General features: G+C 41.1%; 1 protein-coding gene across 14 annotated transcripts in view; it reads right to left on the minus strand.

Moving 5' to 3' along the window:
* Positions 1-15,873, minus strand: part of ptprda (protein tyrosine phosphatase receptor type Da) — a 595,150-nt gene that overhangs the window by 209,408 nt on the left and 369,869 nt on the right. For all 14 annotated transcript variants that reach the window (XM_078214119.1, XM_078214118.1, XM_078214117.1 and 11 more), the window contains exons 5-7: positions 8,165-8,350; positions 4,832-4,942; positions 1,392-1,661 (exon numbers count right to left, since the gene is read on the minus strand). In XM_078214119.1, coding sequence (XP_078070245.1) covers positions 1,392-1,661; positions 4,832-4,942; positions 8,165-8,350 — 567 coding nt within the window. The remainder of the gene's footprint in view (positions 1-1,391; positions 1,662-4,831; positions 4,943-8,164; positions 8,351-15,873) is intronic.

Raw genomic sequence — 15,873 nt, forward strand, 5'->3', positions numbered from 1 at the left:
AGGGGGAGCTGACTGGTGGTGATTTAACCTGATGATCACCACACCTCAGGTGAGGGGCAAGGTTGAGAAGGTGGGGTCTTCATGAATAACCTCAGCCGGTATGGGAATTGAAGCCACGCTGTTGGCGTTGCTCCACATCACAAACCAACCGTACAGCCGACTGAGCTCCCTCAATACTGGAGAGTATAATGTGCTACTCTGATAATAATTTGAAGGGTCTACACCCACTGATTACGCCCAACGAAGACTCTACAATTTTACCTATGCAGTTTATTACCGTAACTAAACACCAGTTCACTTATGAATTTTCCTCCAGTTTCACCTGAACAAACATGTATTACAATACGATGGATAAGGTAGAGTTTACATAAACAACACAATAGAGACCCATAACTTTCCTCCTCTGGGACATATCCCAAAGCCGCACTGGGGAATCCCCTGGCTGTCCCCATGTAATGACTGCTCAGCAATTGCTCAGAAATTTCACTTTCTGAATTACCCTGCATGGGTACGATCCAATACCCCGATTTAAATTGCAAGCTTCAGATGATCCTGACCGTCTTTCCATAATAGTTACTCAGAAAAAGTTAAAATTCAAACCACTTCTAAATTCTGGGTAATTATAGTACTCTCCCACTGGACCAACACCAAACCTCACAGGACCCCCGGACTACCCCCCACTCCACTCTCCACAGTGTCCCCCCTAACCCATCGACCACCACTGCCTCACCCCCGACATCTACACCCCTCAACTACTTCCCCAACACCCGACTGCCTTCCCCAGCACCGACTACCCCTCCCCTCCACTGACCACATAGAAACCATCCCCCAGCCCCCTCTGCGACAGAAGGCCCGAACCCCCCTTCGACTAACCTCCACCTCCCAGTGACCCAACCCCCCCACCTCACTGACCATCCTATCCCTTCCCCATCCTACCCACTTACCTTTTCCTTGGTTTCTCAAGGTGACTGGACATTTAACCCTACCTGCTTTAAGGCAGTTAGTAACCTAACATAAAGGAGCTTGGCTTCCTTACCTCCCCCTCAGCTGCCCTCAACACAATGGGCTCGATCTTACCGGCCGTTGACACCATGCTCACGCTGCAGCGAAGTCAGAGAATTTGGCGCCCAGCCAAATCCACGTTCACTGCAGCGGGATGGGAAAATCCCATCAGCGTGAATGGCCGTAACATTCCGGCCAATGTCTCAGGATCCTGCTGCATCTTTCTCACCCGAGCTGAGTTGGACGGTCGAGCGAGAAAGGAATGGCTTCTTTTTAAGGTAAGTAAGTGGCAGTAGAGTGACAATCTGACGCTGACTGCCACTCGCTGGAATTAACGGCACATGAAGTTTATTTCAGGTCCGCAATTTTAAAGAGCAATCATTATTCACCTTTAACAGTGACCTCAGAAAATGCTTCTATGACTCCAAGTGTTGACATGGCAACACACGTGTAATTTGCAGACTCTCTGACATTGTTCAGCTCCAGGACATTTCGTCCAATCGGCATGTCATCTTCAGGAGTCAGGTCTTCTGCTCCCAGCATCCATTTCACATAAGGCATTGGGGAACCCACGGCAACACAGGTTATATTGACACTTCCACCAGGCATGATCTCGTGACTTGTCGGAGGGATAGAAAATCTCGGTGGGACACGCCGGACTGTAACAAAACACAAAAAGGTAATAACATGTACAAAAAGAGGGCTTTGTCCACATAACCATGTGCACTACATGCATTCTACAGATACTTACTTTGACATAGATCTAAATTACATAGCTGACGTTAAACGTAAGCCAGTGGTTTGTAAAATAACTAATTTTTATAGAATTTTTCAATTATGTTTGCATCAGTTCTAATCTTACATTAGTTGAGATCAAACCTATCAGGTTCCCACATATGGACTAAACTACAGACTAACAATACACAAACACCATGCAGAAGATATATTAATAAATATGCACAGAAGAAAGAACTGGAGGATCGACAGCATGCTTGAGTTGAGTACAAAACCAACTTCAATGCTGCGTACTTCCAGTTGATGTGAGTAAATGTGCTTGACCACATTGTCACATCAGAGCCCTGGTACACGTCTTCGACAGTACATTGAAAGTGCAACTCGTTTGCTTTCAGACTCAGTCAAGGTGGATGCAGCTTCAAGACCTCACCACTAACATGTAAACACATATGCACATTAGAAAACAAGGCAAAGCCTGGTACTTCAACTGGGGTCCGGTCATGCAAGCAAGCATATGACTGACTGTAATATACCACCATGCTGAAGACATTTTCGGAAAGGGGGCAAGGGAAAACATCAAAGAAATAAAACCAACTGAAAAGACAAAATCAAAATTGAAAATATAGTCGAAGATCTAAGGGGGAGGGGTTGGGGGGGGGGAAGGTGGGGGAGGAACAGAAAGAGAGGAAGAGGAAGGAACTTCGCAGGCGCATATTAGAATATGCTAGTGCTGTAGTTTACATTTTAAATCTAAAGTTGGAAAAGCCAGGACAAGAAGCAAGGTTCGGCTAACAGCATTCATATGGACTAAGCATTCACATTAAGCAGAAGCTAGTGCAAGCCACATTAACAAGTTAGTGTTATTTGCACTCAGCATTACTGCAAATAGGTCATGTAACCAGTTAAAACATATAGCACGTTGGCACATTGATGAGACTGGACCACACACACAGGGAACACAAGCCTGAAAGTTTAAGAAAGCATTATTACAATCAGTGTTCCTGCTTCGTATATACAACAAGTTTTGCTCAAATGCCTGTGTCAGTACTTTGAACTTGGTTACATATACAACATTGGAGATTGAGCCTGCTTTGTAATTCACTAGCGTAGGCCAAGCAGAAAGTTCAAACCAGGTAAAATATTTGAAAATATACATTTGCACATAAATGTGCTACTAAGTATCTACTATAGTCCTTTCCCCCAGATTAATTATCTTTGCAACATACAAGAGCTGTTTCGGAAAAAAAGTGCTGCAAAGGGTTTTTTTTTGCAGTGACCCATTATGATCTCATGAGCAATGATGGTTGGCAGCATGGGTAACGGAGCAAGCAATTTGTAGACAAAAGAGCAGACGGTACAAAAGAAAAGCGGTAAGCAGGCAATATTAATATAGATTTTGCAGGACAAGGTAATGTAATCTTTTTTGTATAGAAAAACAGAAACTGAACAATAAGTCTGTTTATTCATGCTTTCGAAAGCCGTGTACTAAATAAATAGCACAACACTCTAAATTTAGTCGGTTTCTCTGAGCAACAGGCATCAGTGAGAATAACAGAGCAGGAACACTGACCAGTTTAGCAGACCACAGCTTGCCATGCGTCCCAATTCTCCTCCAACATGCACCACTGTCTGATCCCATAAGCGCACAAGCACCAGCAGCCATGACCAGAGCGTTAGATAAGACATAACATTAATCAAGGGCCACAATGCAGCTTCATTCATTTCAGATTTTTTCTGGTTACTTCAATCAATATTTTTTTTAAGGTGGGTAAAAAGTAAAAAACACACCAACCTTCTCGCAGCTCTGAGGGATGTAGGGGGTTTGATGCAGAACACAATGAAATGAGGAAAGGAGAAAAACAAGGGAAACACAGAGAGAGTAAAAAGGCCGTATCAAGGCTTTCAACTGCTACTAGTACATTTTATCTAGCTCTGATTAAGCCTTCCTACCTCAACTTCCAAAATCACCATTTGTTTGATGTTAAGATGTGTCAAGAGCTACAACTAGCATCATTTTGAAATTTTCAGTCCATTTGATGAAACAAATAGTTCACCCTTCCTAATGCTAGCGAGTTTATGCTATTATCTAGAAATCAAGATCACTTGACTTTCTGGATAGTTTGCAAGCATCGACCCCTCCACTGTTAAAAGACAGAACAGGAAATAAAGGCAGGGGAGAAAGATTCCAAGAAGAAGCTAGTTTTAGCCTAGGAGCACCTACACTGCAGTAATGAGCTCGAAGCTGTTAAATTGATTTTTAAAAATGTCTTTTTCTTTTGCTTTGTAATTGAAAATGTATTAAAATCATATTTTTGCATCATCCCCTAAACAATCCTCGATTACAGTTCTTATATGGAAAAGTATTGTAAAAATTCATTGTGGTCATTTCATGGATTTGGTAAAGGCTACAAGTGGAGAGACACTCAGATTGAAGAAATCGGAAGAGAACGTTGTCAACAGTTTCGAAAACCACATTCTGATTTTGTGTTCTGATTTCAGAGTCTCGAACCAAATCAAGCTGAAAACAAGACAGCTTTCAAACCCAGTTCATTACTGGAGTGGCAGGGATTTGCAGGTATCTCCATAACATATACAAAGAAGGAAAAGAAAAAAAGAATCAATTGTGCTCTGCTTATTTTGTTTGTGAAGTCAGTGCTTACACACTTATTATCTCCACCCCTTGCATCTCAGGATTGAAGTGCATATATACACACACACACACCCCAGTGCTTGGAGTTACTTGTTGCTGATTAGTAGCACGCCAAGCAATCAAGTCATGACAAAGTTAAATGAAACAAAAATAACAAAAGAAAAATGTAAAGCACAAATTTAAATTAATGCAGAACAAAAAGAAGTTAAAATGTAAAAACAAATATACTTACAAACCCATCACACAGGATAGATTGGGCTGAAGCGTGCGTTATTTTTAAAATCACTGTACCTTTTAATTGTATTAGATTTTTTTTGTGTGCACTAATAAGCCAACTAGAGTAGATTCTTCTGTTCCCTAGTGCAGTAACTGTTTACATTTAGATATGCTTCCAATGCCCTGAGTCTTTCTCAATAGTGGATGCCACGGTTTGGTTTTTCCTACCTCTCACATATAGATTGGCAGGGGCAGAATAACGTGTACCAGCACTGTTGGTTGCCACACACTCATATTTCCCTTGGTCTGATTCTTCACTGTTATCTATCTGGAGGGCACCTGTATGGGAGAGAAAAACAAAATGTGCGCAGAAAACAGTTAGGGAGTGCCTTATCATTTTAGCTCTTATATTCATTTATTTTTTTTTTCCAAATCCTTTCAACATCATGAAAGGACTTGTCTGCGAAGCTCCATTCAGCGTCGAGTCATTGCTTTGCTAGGGTGAGCAGACAGAGTGGATGTGATGGGTAGGTTAGTGAAAGACGGATTTCACACCATCAAAACCAGCAGGAGATTTTTTTTTTCACAACGAAATCCTGCTCTGGGAAATTCACTGGTCAATGGATGGGTGAGGTTGCTTCAAAGGAGCAAGGCTTTTGGGGTAAAATAAAAGCGTTAACATTAAAAAAGTCACCACAAAGATTCGGAAATGTCGAAAAAGGCAGACACGTTCTCAAGAAACATTTTCTCCAGGGTTCAGTCAAAAAGGTGCAGCAAAAACACAAAAAGCTGCTCAAAGTGAAAAAAAAGAATTTTGGTTAGTTAGGCATAATCTCTCAAAATACTGTTCAAAAGACCTTTTAAAAAGTAACTCTTGCTACACATGCAACCTTGTAGGACATAAATGTAATTATTGTGCAACTTACAATCTTTCAGACCCTTTTGCTGAAAAATAAAAATACATAAGAGTAAATTGGATCAGTAAAGAAAAACTCACACTTTTGTCTTATTGTAAGATGGTGGCCCAAGCCAATTGGAAAGATCAACCAACCTCTGCCGCAGGACCCTCTAAGGCCCCAAGACACGAAAAAATCCACAAGTGGGATTAGTAGTTTAGTGTCTGCCCACAAAATGCAAGAAAAAAAAAATCCAAAATTATTGTCTGTGTTTGCACGATGCGTTAAAAAGGAAAAAAAAAAGTAGCGGTACCATCTTCACCATGCCTCAAAACGTTCACTGGGAGATTCCACCTTGCGAGTCTTGAAGAAGGAGGTCGCTTGAAAAACTCGAAACGCGCAAATCCGTGAAAAAGTTTTTTAAAAAGTGTAACTGGATAAGGAAAGTTTGAAAAGTGCTGGCTTGAAGAAGGGAAAAAGAAAAAGTGAAGAAAAATGACAAAACTTGTTCCTTGAGGGGAGGGTAAAAAGCTGACAAAAACAAAAAAAATTATTCGAGTCTTTTGTAGGTGCTCCACAGACCATGTGATCTTATGGCCAAGATCAAGAACGGCTACGCAGGTCAGGTTTGAGAAAGGGAAGGGGTGTAAGTTTATCCTGAGCTTCTAATAATATAAAAAAAGAGGAAAATGATACGCTGTGACTGGATATGGACAAAGGACAATGATATGCGGTCTCTAAGCATATCAGAAACAAAATCCTTTACATCCAAAACAAAAAAAAGCAGACACAACAGGAACATCATTGAAATGAAAACAAACTGGACAAAGCAAAACAGGAAAGAATGGACATCTTTACATGACAAACATGAGAGATATGAAAGGACAGAAGAAATGAGGAGGATCAATTCTGTGAACGTTAGTTCAGCATTCTTACCTCGTATTGGAGTACCACCTGGGTGGATAATATGAATGCAAATAAGATTAGAAAGAAGAAGCATTAGTACGAGAAGAAGGAGGCTAGGGCTTTGGAAGATAAAATCAAATTAGATTTACAGAATAAAGATCTAGAAAGAAGCTGAATTACTGTATTGGTAAACAGGATTATATTAGATAGTATTAGGTTAGTAAAGCAAGTTGTACCATAAGGACAATGTCCACAGTTGGCGACATTGCCTCTGCCAGAGCAGAAATTGACAGTGAAGTCTTAGGAGATTGGTCACAAGGGTAGATACAATAGTGTTTGACAGCCTAGAACCCTTAAAATATTTAAAACTGTTTAAGCAAATATCGGAAACACTGTAAGGCTTGGTGGATATAACTACTACAGTTTAGGTTGGATTACGGTATCTATTCAACTACATCTAAAGTGAAGTTTGTGTATCAAGTTTTTAGACAGGTATATCTTACTGCTGATAGCACTTGTTTTTGTGGAAGTGTGTGCCACTACGGAGAGATCCAGTGACTACACTAACTGTTAGTAAAATGCATGCCATGCATTTTAATCTGAATATGGAATTAGTGGGGGTGAAGTGCGCTTCAGAACTAAGCACTTACCAAAGGATTCTGGAGATTTAACACGGAAAGAAGAAAGACAGCATAAAAATATTATTATATTCCTTATAATTTGGTACAAATTTTCAGAGTTAAAGCTTTAAAACTATATCATCTACTTGACAGGTGAAAATTAATCTTAATTCACATTAACAGGCTAATTTACACAATTCTGCTGACAACAAGCAAAGAGGCAGTTAACAAGACGACTTAAACATCACAGGACAGGTCAAAGCTGAGAATCCTGGTAACACAGGTGATCAAACATCTCAGTATAGAAAGATATAGTTACTATTGTGAATGCAAACAGGTTCTTACAAGACTATCAGTGGGCACTAGCCAATGTTTAGCACGTCACTTAATAAATTTAGGATCAGATAAAGCTCAACTATCAGCTATAGCAAAAGAAGAAACTAGGGAAGGCAGATAAAGAATATTAAAGGTAGTTCAAGGGAGGCCACGGTTAAAGATAGCAGAAAAAGCTAGAGTCTACACGAAAAGCAGGCTTCTGTAGATCCTGATATTTAGACTGGAAGACTTTTAGTGCATACACATTACTGTGCTAAATGGAAAAATGATTCAGGAGCAAAAACCAAACATCAACTTTAATCAGTTTCCAAAGATCTCATTGTATACTAAGGTATGGAAAAAAAATACAGTGCACTTTGTCAATGAGAGGGAACAAAACAGCTGTCTATTCTTCGTTAGGTTAAAAAATGTAGAGAAGACAGTACAAAACACAGTTTCTTGGTTTTAGTTTTTTTTAGTTTGAAGATTGGTTTTAAAAGGCTTAAAACCATTTGGTTCTCCTTGCACTTCTGAATGAAGCCCAATGTTTTGAACTTAATCAGTAAAAAAAAGAAAAAAGAACAAAAAAGAGGAAATGGATCTGTTAAGTACTGCTAAAAGCAGTTTAAAAAAATCATCAAAAATACAGTCACAGCAGTGAGCAATATGGAATTAACAGAAGCTGCACACACAGACACTGGAACAGGCTATGACAACATCACAAACATGAACAACACACCAAAGTATACGTAAAGAGGATAGGAATAGAAAAAATATTACCTATAAAACAAATCTACCACGTGATAACAGTAACAAGACCCTACCTGACCGTAGCTGTTTGATGCGTCCAGTGCTGCTTGTGTCAACAGGTAAGAAGTCTTTAAACCAAGTAATTTCTGGATCTGGGTTACCACTTGCAGCACACAGCATGGTGGCTGTGCGTGTTCGCTCTACCACCTTCAACTGAGGGCCCATGTCTATCGTGGGATAACCCACAGGTAGCTGATCCTCTGAAAGAAAGGACAATAAAAAAAACACACCCATGTGCCAATTAATAACCAGCATCACATAAAATTGCCACAGAGCTCTGACCAACCTAGGACCATAGCTCCATGTTGAATGTCAATTCAATAATATTTTAATATATCCTGTGGAATGTTCCACATATGCACTACAGCATGATGAGCTGAATATAAACATCAGTCAAATAGGCAAGTCATCCTTAGGCCTGTGCAACCTTTGATTAGAACCACTGAAATGTCCAGGAACCTACTGCTTTTAATAAAAAGCCATGTGCAAACAGGGCAAGCACACCTGGACAACTGAATGCTTTCTAAATGGAATTTCAGTTCTAGACAACACAGACTATCCCGATAAACACAAAATATGCAGATGCGCGAAAACAGAAAAATGCTGGAAAAATAGGTCCAACAGCATCTGTGGAGAGAGAGCAGAGCTGGACAGACTATCTTGGGCTTTATTAATAGGGACAGAGAATACAAGAACAAAGAGGCTTTGATGAACTTATGTAAGACCTCAGCTGGAGTACTGTGTAAAGTTCTGGGCGTCACACTATAGGAAAGATGTGAACGCATTGGAGAGAGTGCAGAAGAGGTTTACGAGAATGGTTCCAGGGATGAGAAACTCTAGTTATGAGAATAGATTGCAAAGGTTGGGACTGTTCTCCTTGGAGAGAAGAAGGCTCATAGGAAATTTGACAGATATTCAAAATCATGACGGGCTGAATAGAATAGAGTCAGGGAGAAGTTGTTCCCGTTTGTAAAAGGATAGAGAATGAGAGGGCACAGATTTAAACTGATTGGCAAAAGAAGAAAATGTGACTTGAGAAAAATCTTTCCCGCACAGCGAGTGGTTCAAGTTTAGAATGCACTGTCTGAAAATGTGGTGGAAGCAGGTTCAATTGAAGCATTCAAGAGGGCATTGGATGATTATTTGAATAGAAATAATGTGCAATGGTATGGGGAAAAGGCAGGACAACGGCATTAAGATGGGCCAAATGGCCTCCTACTGCATTGTGACAATTCTGTGTATGTGACTATGCTAAGGAGTTTGGCTGCAATAAATCATACAAGTGGGTGCTGTACATAAAAAATGGAAACAAGGAGTACACTTTGCATTTCCACACTGCTGAACACATCGCTCAATGTTAGCATGAAATAAAACATTACATTGACCAAAATGGTGCAAATTGAAGTTTTACCTCTTGAACAATCTAAGTTCCATTTGTTTTTATTGCTTTGTGATGTCCCCAAATTCAATCTTTATATACTCAAGTCCTTCTCTTTGACAGTGAGTGTGATGCCCAATCCCTCCTCATTCTCTCTGCAATCATCATGCTCAGCAAACTATAGCACGCAAGACCTTTCCTTCAAAGTCCAGCTTAGTGGGACTACCCCACTTTTGTTCCACTGTACAAGCACAGAAGGAGAATCTCCGATGCTGACTTGTTTTCCAGTCCCCGCATCAATACCCGTGGAATGCTTGAGGATCGACCCATGTTTCTTTAAATTCATTTATGGGATTTGAGCGTCACTGGCTAGGCCAGCATTTATTGCCCATCCCGAGCTGCCCTTCAGAAGTTGCTGGGTGCTGCCTTCTTGAACCACTGCAGTCCCTGTGATGTAGGTATACCCACAGTGCTGTTAGGGAAGGAGTTCCAGGATTTTGACACAGCGACAGTGTAGAAACATCGATATATTTCCAAGCCAGTATGATAAGTGACTTGGAGGGGAACCTGGTGGTGATGTTCCCAGGTATTTGCTGCTTTTGCCTTTCCAGATGTTAGTTGTTGTGGGTTTGGAAGCTGCTGCCTATGTTCTCTTCCTCCACATGCTGGTGCTTGGTAACATGATCCAAAGACCAGGGGTGGAATTTTCCTGTCCCACCCACCACGGGAATCGTAGCGGGCGGGAGCAGATCATGCAAAATGTCTGTTGAGCTCAGGTGGGAAGTTCCAGGTTTGGGACAAGCGTGGCAGGAAAATTACACCCCAGGAGTCAGATTCCACCTGTTGACTGATGACACCCACTTCCATCAACCAGTATGCTTTGCCTACCCTACCATCTGCAGTCAGAGAGCTTGACAATTATCTGGTCTTGGAAATGCTTTTCTCCTGTTTAACCCGAGTCACCATCTTTGACTAAAGCAACACAAAGCCCTCGTATTCCTTGATAACATTTTCAAATCCTGACAACGGTACAAAAGAATTCAAACAAAAAAGGTAATCAAGAGGAACTCACTACAATTAAACTGTGAATTAAATTTAACAGCTAAACCATTCAAGCCGATTTAAACCCCAAAATTATTCAGCAAGACATTTATGCGGCAAAACAAAAGCATCTCGCAGCTATGGATTATATTCAAGTGCGGGATGATTTTTTTCCCCTTCAACCCAAAAGACTCTCCAATGAATAGCATTTCGAAGTAAGGCATTATGGTCATTGTATCTCAGCTCTCAGTAATAAATGTGGCTTTGATAATCACATTCTCAAATCCTGAAGGACTGACCTTGAGAATAACTGACAATTTTTGACTTGTGCTACCCCGGGACAACTTCAGTGCATTCACGTGACCTGCACTTGCCTCGAGTAGTGCAGTTTTAAGCAATGCTGAAGTGCTTAATAACCAGTTTTCTTCTTCAGAAATATTTATGTACGAGTAGAACAATGCTAACATGCATTGCATGCTAAATGGGATTAGTGCTGACACTATTCAATTATACAATGCCTTACTCCTTTTTCACAGATCTTCTTTGTCTTTAATAGCTTTCTTGTATTTTTCTAAGAAACATCATATATACTGGCTCCAGTCTGAGAGCCAGTCACTATGAAATAACAAACATTTTGTAGGAATACAACCACAATACTTAAATTCAATTTTAATTATTTGATTTAATTTGATTCATTATTGTCACATGTATTAGTATACAGTGAAAAGTATTGTTTCTTGTGCTATACAGACAAAGCATCCATACATAGAGAAGGAAAGGAGATGGTGCAGAATGTCGTGTTACAGTCATAGCTAGGGTGTAGAGGAAGATCAACTTAATGCAAGGTAGGTCCCTTCAAAAGTCTGATGGCAGCAGGGAAGAAGTTGTTCTCGAGTCGGTTGGTATGTGTCCTCAGACTTTTGTATCTCTTTCCCGATGAAAGAAGGTGGAAGAGAGAATGTCTGGGGTACATGGGGTCCTTAATTATGCTGGCTGCTTTTCCGAGGCAGCGGGAAGTGTAGACAGAGTCAATGGATGAGAGGCTGGTTTGTGTGATGGACAGGGCTTCATTCACGACCCTTTGTAGTTTCTTGCGGTCTTGGGCAGAGCAGGAGCCATACCAAGCTGTGATACATCCGGAAAGGATGCTTTCTACAATGCATCTGTAAAAGTTGGTGAGAGTCGTCGTGGACATACTAAATTTCTTTCTGAAAAAGTAGAGGCATTAGTGGGCTTTCCTAATTGCAATTAAATGTAGCATTTAAATCAGCTCCAGGTAAATTTAGAAAGCGCTGATGAATCCCAGTGAATCCACCAAATTATAAGACCATAAGATGTAGGGTCAGAGTAGGCCATTTGGCCAATCGAGTGTGTTCTGCCATTCAATGAAATGATGACAGATCTGATGTGATAAACCTCAACTCCACTTTCCCGCCTTATCCCCATAACCCTTAATTCCATATGATTAAGAATCTGTCTGCCTCAGCCTTGAACATAGTTAACGACTCAGTCTCTGGAGTAAAGAATTCCACAGATTCACTACCCTCTGAATGGGTGACCCTTTACTCTGAGATTATGCCCTCTGATCCTTGACTCTCCCACAAGGGGAAACAATCTCTCAGCGTCTACCCTGTCAAGCCCCCTGAGAATCCTATACGTCTCAATAAGGTAGCCTCTCATTCTTCTAAGCTCCAATGAGTACAGACCCAACCTACTCAACCTCTCCACATAAGAAAATCCCTCCACACCCAGGATCAACCTAGTGAACCTTCTCTGGACTGCCTCCAATGCCAGTGTTTTTTAACAAAGTTTTAACTGTTCTCCTGAGAAGATTATGGGGAAATTTAATTGAGGCGTTCAAAATGATGAAGCACTTTGATAGTGTAAGTGAAGAGAAACTGTTTCCACTGGAAGGAGGAATGATCGGAAGAGGCCACAGATCAAGCTAATTGGCAATAATTGAGGAGGAAAATTAGGAGAAGTTGTTTTATGGAGCAAGTTGTCATGGGTTGTATGAAAAGTAGTAAAAGCATATTCAATAATGATTTTCAGAATGGAATTGGATATATTACTGACGAAAAATAAAATCATGGCTGTTGTGCAATAGGAGGGACAAGGGATTAAATGGATCACTCTATCAAAGAGTTGATAGGCACAATGGGGTGAATGGCTTCTTTCTATGCTGTCTGTGACATCAAACCATAGCTGTATGAGTTTGCCTCCTCCAAAGGGTATAACTCACTTTTCTGTGGGTTATATTAAAACTTGACTGATGCTAAATACATCAAAACAAATAAATGGATCAATTTATAAGTGATACTTTGCACTAATTGGTTGACACAGTACCAATAGGTAGAAAAGTTAACTGCAAAATGCATGTTTGCAGACAGACAGCTGAGATTAACTGTAAGTGCTGCGTTATCAAGCTCTTCAAATACTAGCTTTTGAACAATTTCTGACACAGTGTGAAACTAATGCAATTATGTTGCTCAACAGAACTCTCTCAGATAGAACAACATCTGGAAATAAAATGAGTTCATGAGGTAAAAAAAAGAAGCATTCTGTTCAGACCTACATTCGAGCTCATTACATCACTTGGGAATGTGTCCGAGAATCTTATTAGGTTTAATCTTTCATGCTGAATTAGTGATTCATTTATGAACAGTTTAAATATGTATTGACCTTCACAATGCCATCCAACTCACCCATTGAAGGTACCGGTGATATTTAAAAAGGATTAATACTTTGTTTGGAGAATCATCACCATCACTTTTGCAACATCAAAGTTTGGTGCTGCCTTTTTGTAAGCAAATAACTTACAATGCACCATTCCTTTCTTGAAATAAAAACAAGAAAACATACATATATGTGGAAGGGTGGAGTTGGGGGGATGTGGGAGGGGGCGGGGGTGGTTGGAAAGATCAGGCTCCTTCTAGAAACAGAGCCATTGAAAATAGGAGCAGGATTAGGCAATTCGGCCCATTGAGCCTGCTCCGCCATTTATTATGATCTTGACTGATCATCCAACTAAAAAGCCGGATCCCACCTCCCCCCACCCATATCCTTTGACTGCCTTCACCCCGAGAGCTAAATCTAACACTTTCTTGAAAACATACATGTTTTGGTCTCAACTGCTTTCTGTGAAAGCGAATTCCACAGGCTTACCGCTCTCTGGGTGGGGAAATTTCTCCTCATCTCCTTCATAAAAGTATTACCCTGAATCCTTAAGACTATAACCCCTTGTTCTGGGCACCCCAACCATCGGGAACATCCTTCCTGCATCTATCTTATCCAGTACTGTTAGAACTTTAAAGGTTTCCATAAGATTCCCCTCATTCTTCTGAACTCCAGCGAATATAATCCTATCCGACTCAATCTCTCCTCATATGTCATTCCCACCAATCCAGGGATCAGTCTGGTAAGCCTTTGCTGCACTCTGTAGCGAAACATCCTTCCTCAGATAAGGAAGCCAAAACTGCACACAATATTCCAGGTGTGGTCTCACCAAGGCCCTGTATAATTGCAGGAAGACATCCCTGCTCCTGTACTCGAGTCCCCTTGCTATGAAGGCCCAACATACCATTGGCCTTGTTTACCACCTGCTGCATCTGCATGCTTACCTTCAGCGATTGTACCTTCGAGGACACCCAGGTCATGCTGCATATTTTACTCTCTTAATTTATAGCCATTCAGTTAATAATCTGTTTTCCTGTTTTTGCTGATGTACATTGATCGTTACTGCCGTGGAAGTGAAGCAGAGTGGTTAGGAAGTGACTATTTCATGACCCAAACCTCCCCGCTGGATTCTATGTGGTCAAGTCTATATCCACTCCAAACAACATTAAACACATTAGACAGGGTGGGGCCAAATGTGAGGAAAGAGTCTCAGGCCAGGAGTGAGCAAAGTCCTGGCCTGAGGTGGAGGTTCAGCCTGTAGCAGTGGGGCATCTAGTGACCCAGACTTGACTTCTTAGATGATAAGAAAACAGTTTAAGATTTTTTGACCTCCCCCCCTCTCCCCCCACCCCGCCACTTATAAAAGAGAAAATGAGACACAAGCCACATGCTTGTGTGCAAGGTCCTTACACCCACCCCTCCCAAAATCAGGCAGGTTCCAAGCAGAATTCCAATTAGTGTGTGTCCGAGATAAATCCGCCCACAGTGGCAGTCATGGAATCACATGATGAAACATCACAGAAAGTGGCCAGACAACCGCCATGATGCTGATGCTCAATTAATCCAACCCTCCTGCTCTTTCCCCATAACCCTGCAAACTTTCCATGTCAAGTATTATTCCAATTCCCTTATGAAAGTTATTATTTAATCTGCTTCCACCACCTTTTCAGGCAGTGCATTAGAAATCATAACAGCTTGCTGTGTAAACTAAGATCTCTTTCTGCTTACTTTGCCAATTATCTTTAATATGTGTCCTCTGGTTGCCGCTCTTCCTGACACTGCGAACAATTTCTCTTTATTTACTCTGAAAACACTTTGTAATTTTGAACCTCTATTAAATCTCCCCTTAACCTTCTCTGCTCCAAGAAAAACAACACCAGTCTCTCCATTTAACTGAAGTATTTCACCCACGGTGCCACTGTAATAAATCAGCTGTGCACCCGCTGTATAGCCTTGATATGCTTCTGAAATGCAGTGGCCAGTATTGAACACAGTACACCAGCTGGGGCCTAACCAGTGATTTATAAAAGCTTTAAGCTTAACTTTCTGACTTATGCACTCCATATTTCTACCGAGAAAGATCATTGCCCCTTATGCCTTTTTAACAACTTCTGAACTTGTTCAGACACCTTCAAAACCTTGTAAATAGACACCCACGGGTCTCTTTGTTCCTGCACCCACTTTAAGATTGCAGCATTTAATTTATATTGCCTCACATCATTCTTCCCAACAAAATGAATCACTTCATACTTTCATCTGCTATTTGTCTTTACATTTCTCCAGTCCCTGTTCTCCTGAAGCTTATTACTATCTTCCCTGCTGTTTACTTTTTGAGTTTTGTCTCATCTACAACCTTTGAAATAATGCCCAAGGAAAGCCAGTTTCTTAAATATGTGCCAGCATGCTGCTCTTTGGGGTGGCACGGTGGCCCAATGGTTAGCACAGCTCCTCACTCCACCAGGGACCCGGGTTCGATTCCGGCCTCGGGTGACCGTGTGGAGTTTGCACATTCTCCCCGTGTCTGCATGGGTTTCCTCCGGGTGCTCCTGTTTCCTCCCACACTCCAAAGATGTGTGGGTTAGGTGGATTGGCCATGCCAAATTGACCTTTCGTGTCAGATGGATTATC

Source organism: Mustelus asterias, chromosome 6 (assembly GCF_964213995.1).
Source record: "Mustelus asterias chromosome 6, sMusAst1.hap1.1, whole genome shotgun sequence".
In the NCBI taxonomy this organism is placed as follows: Eukaryota; Metazoa; Chordata; class Chondrichthyes; order Carcharhiniformes; family Triakidae; genus Mustelus; species Mustelus asterias.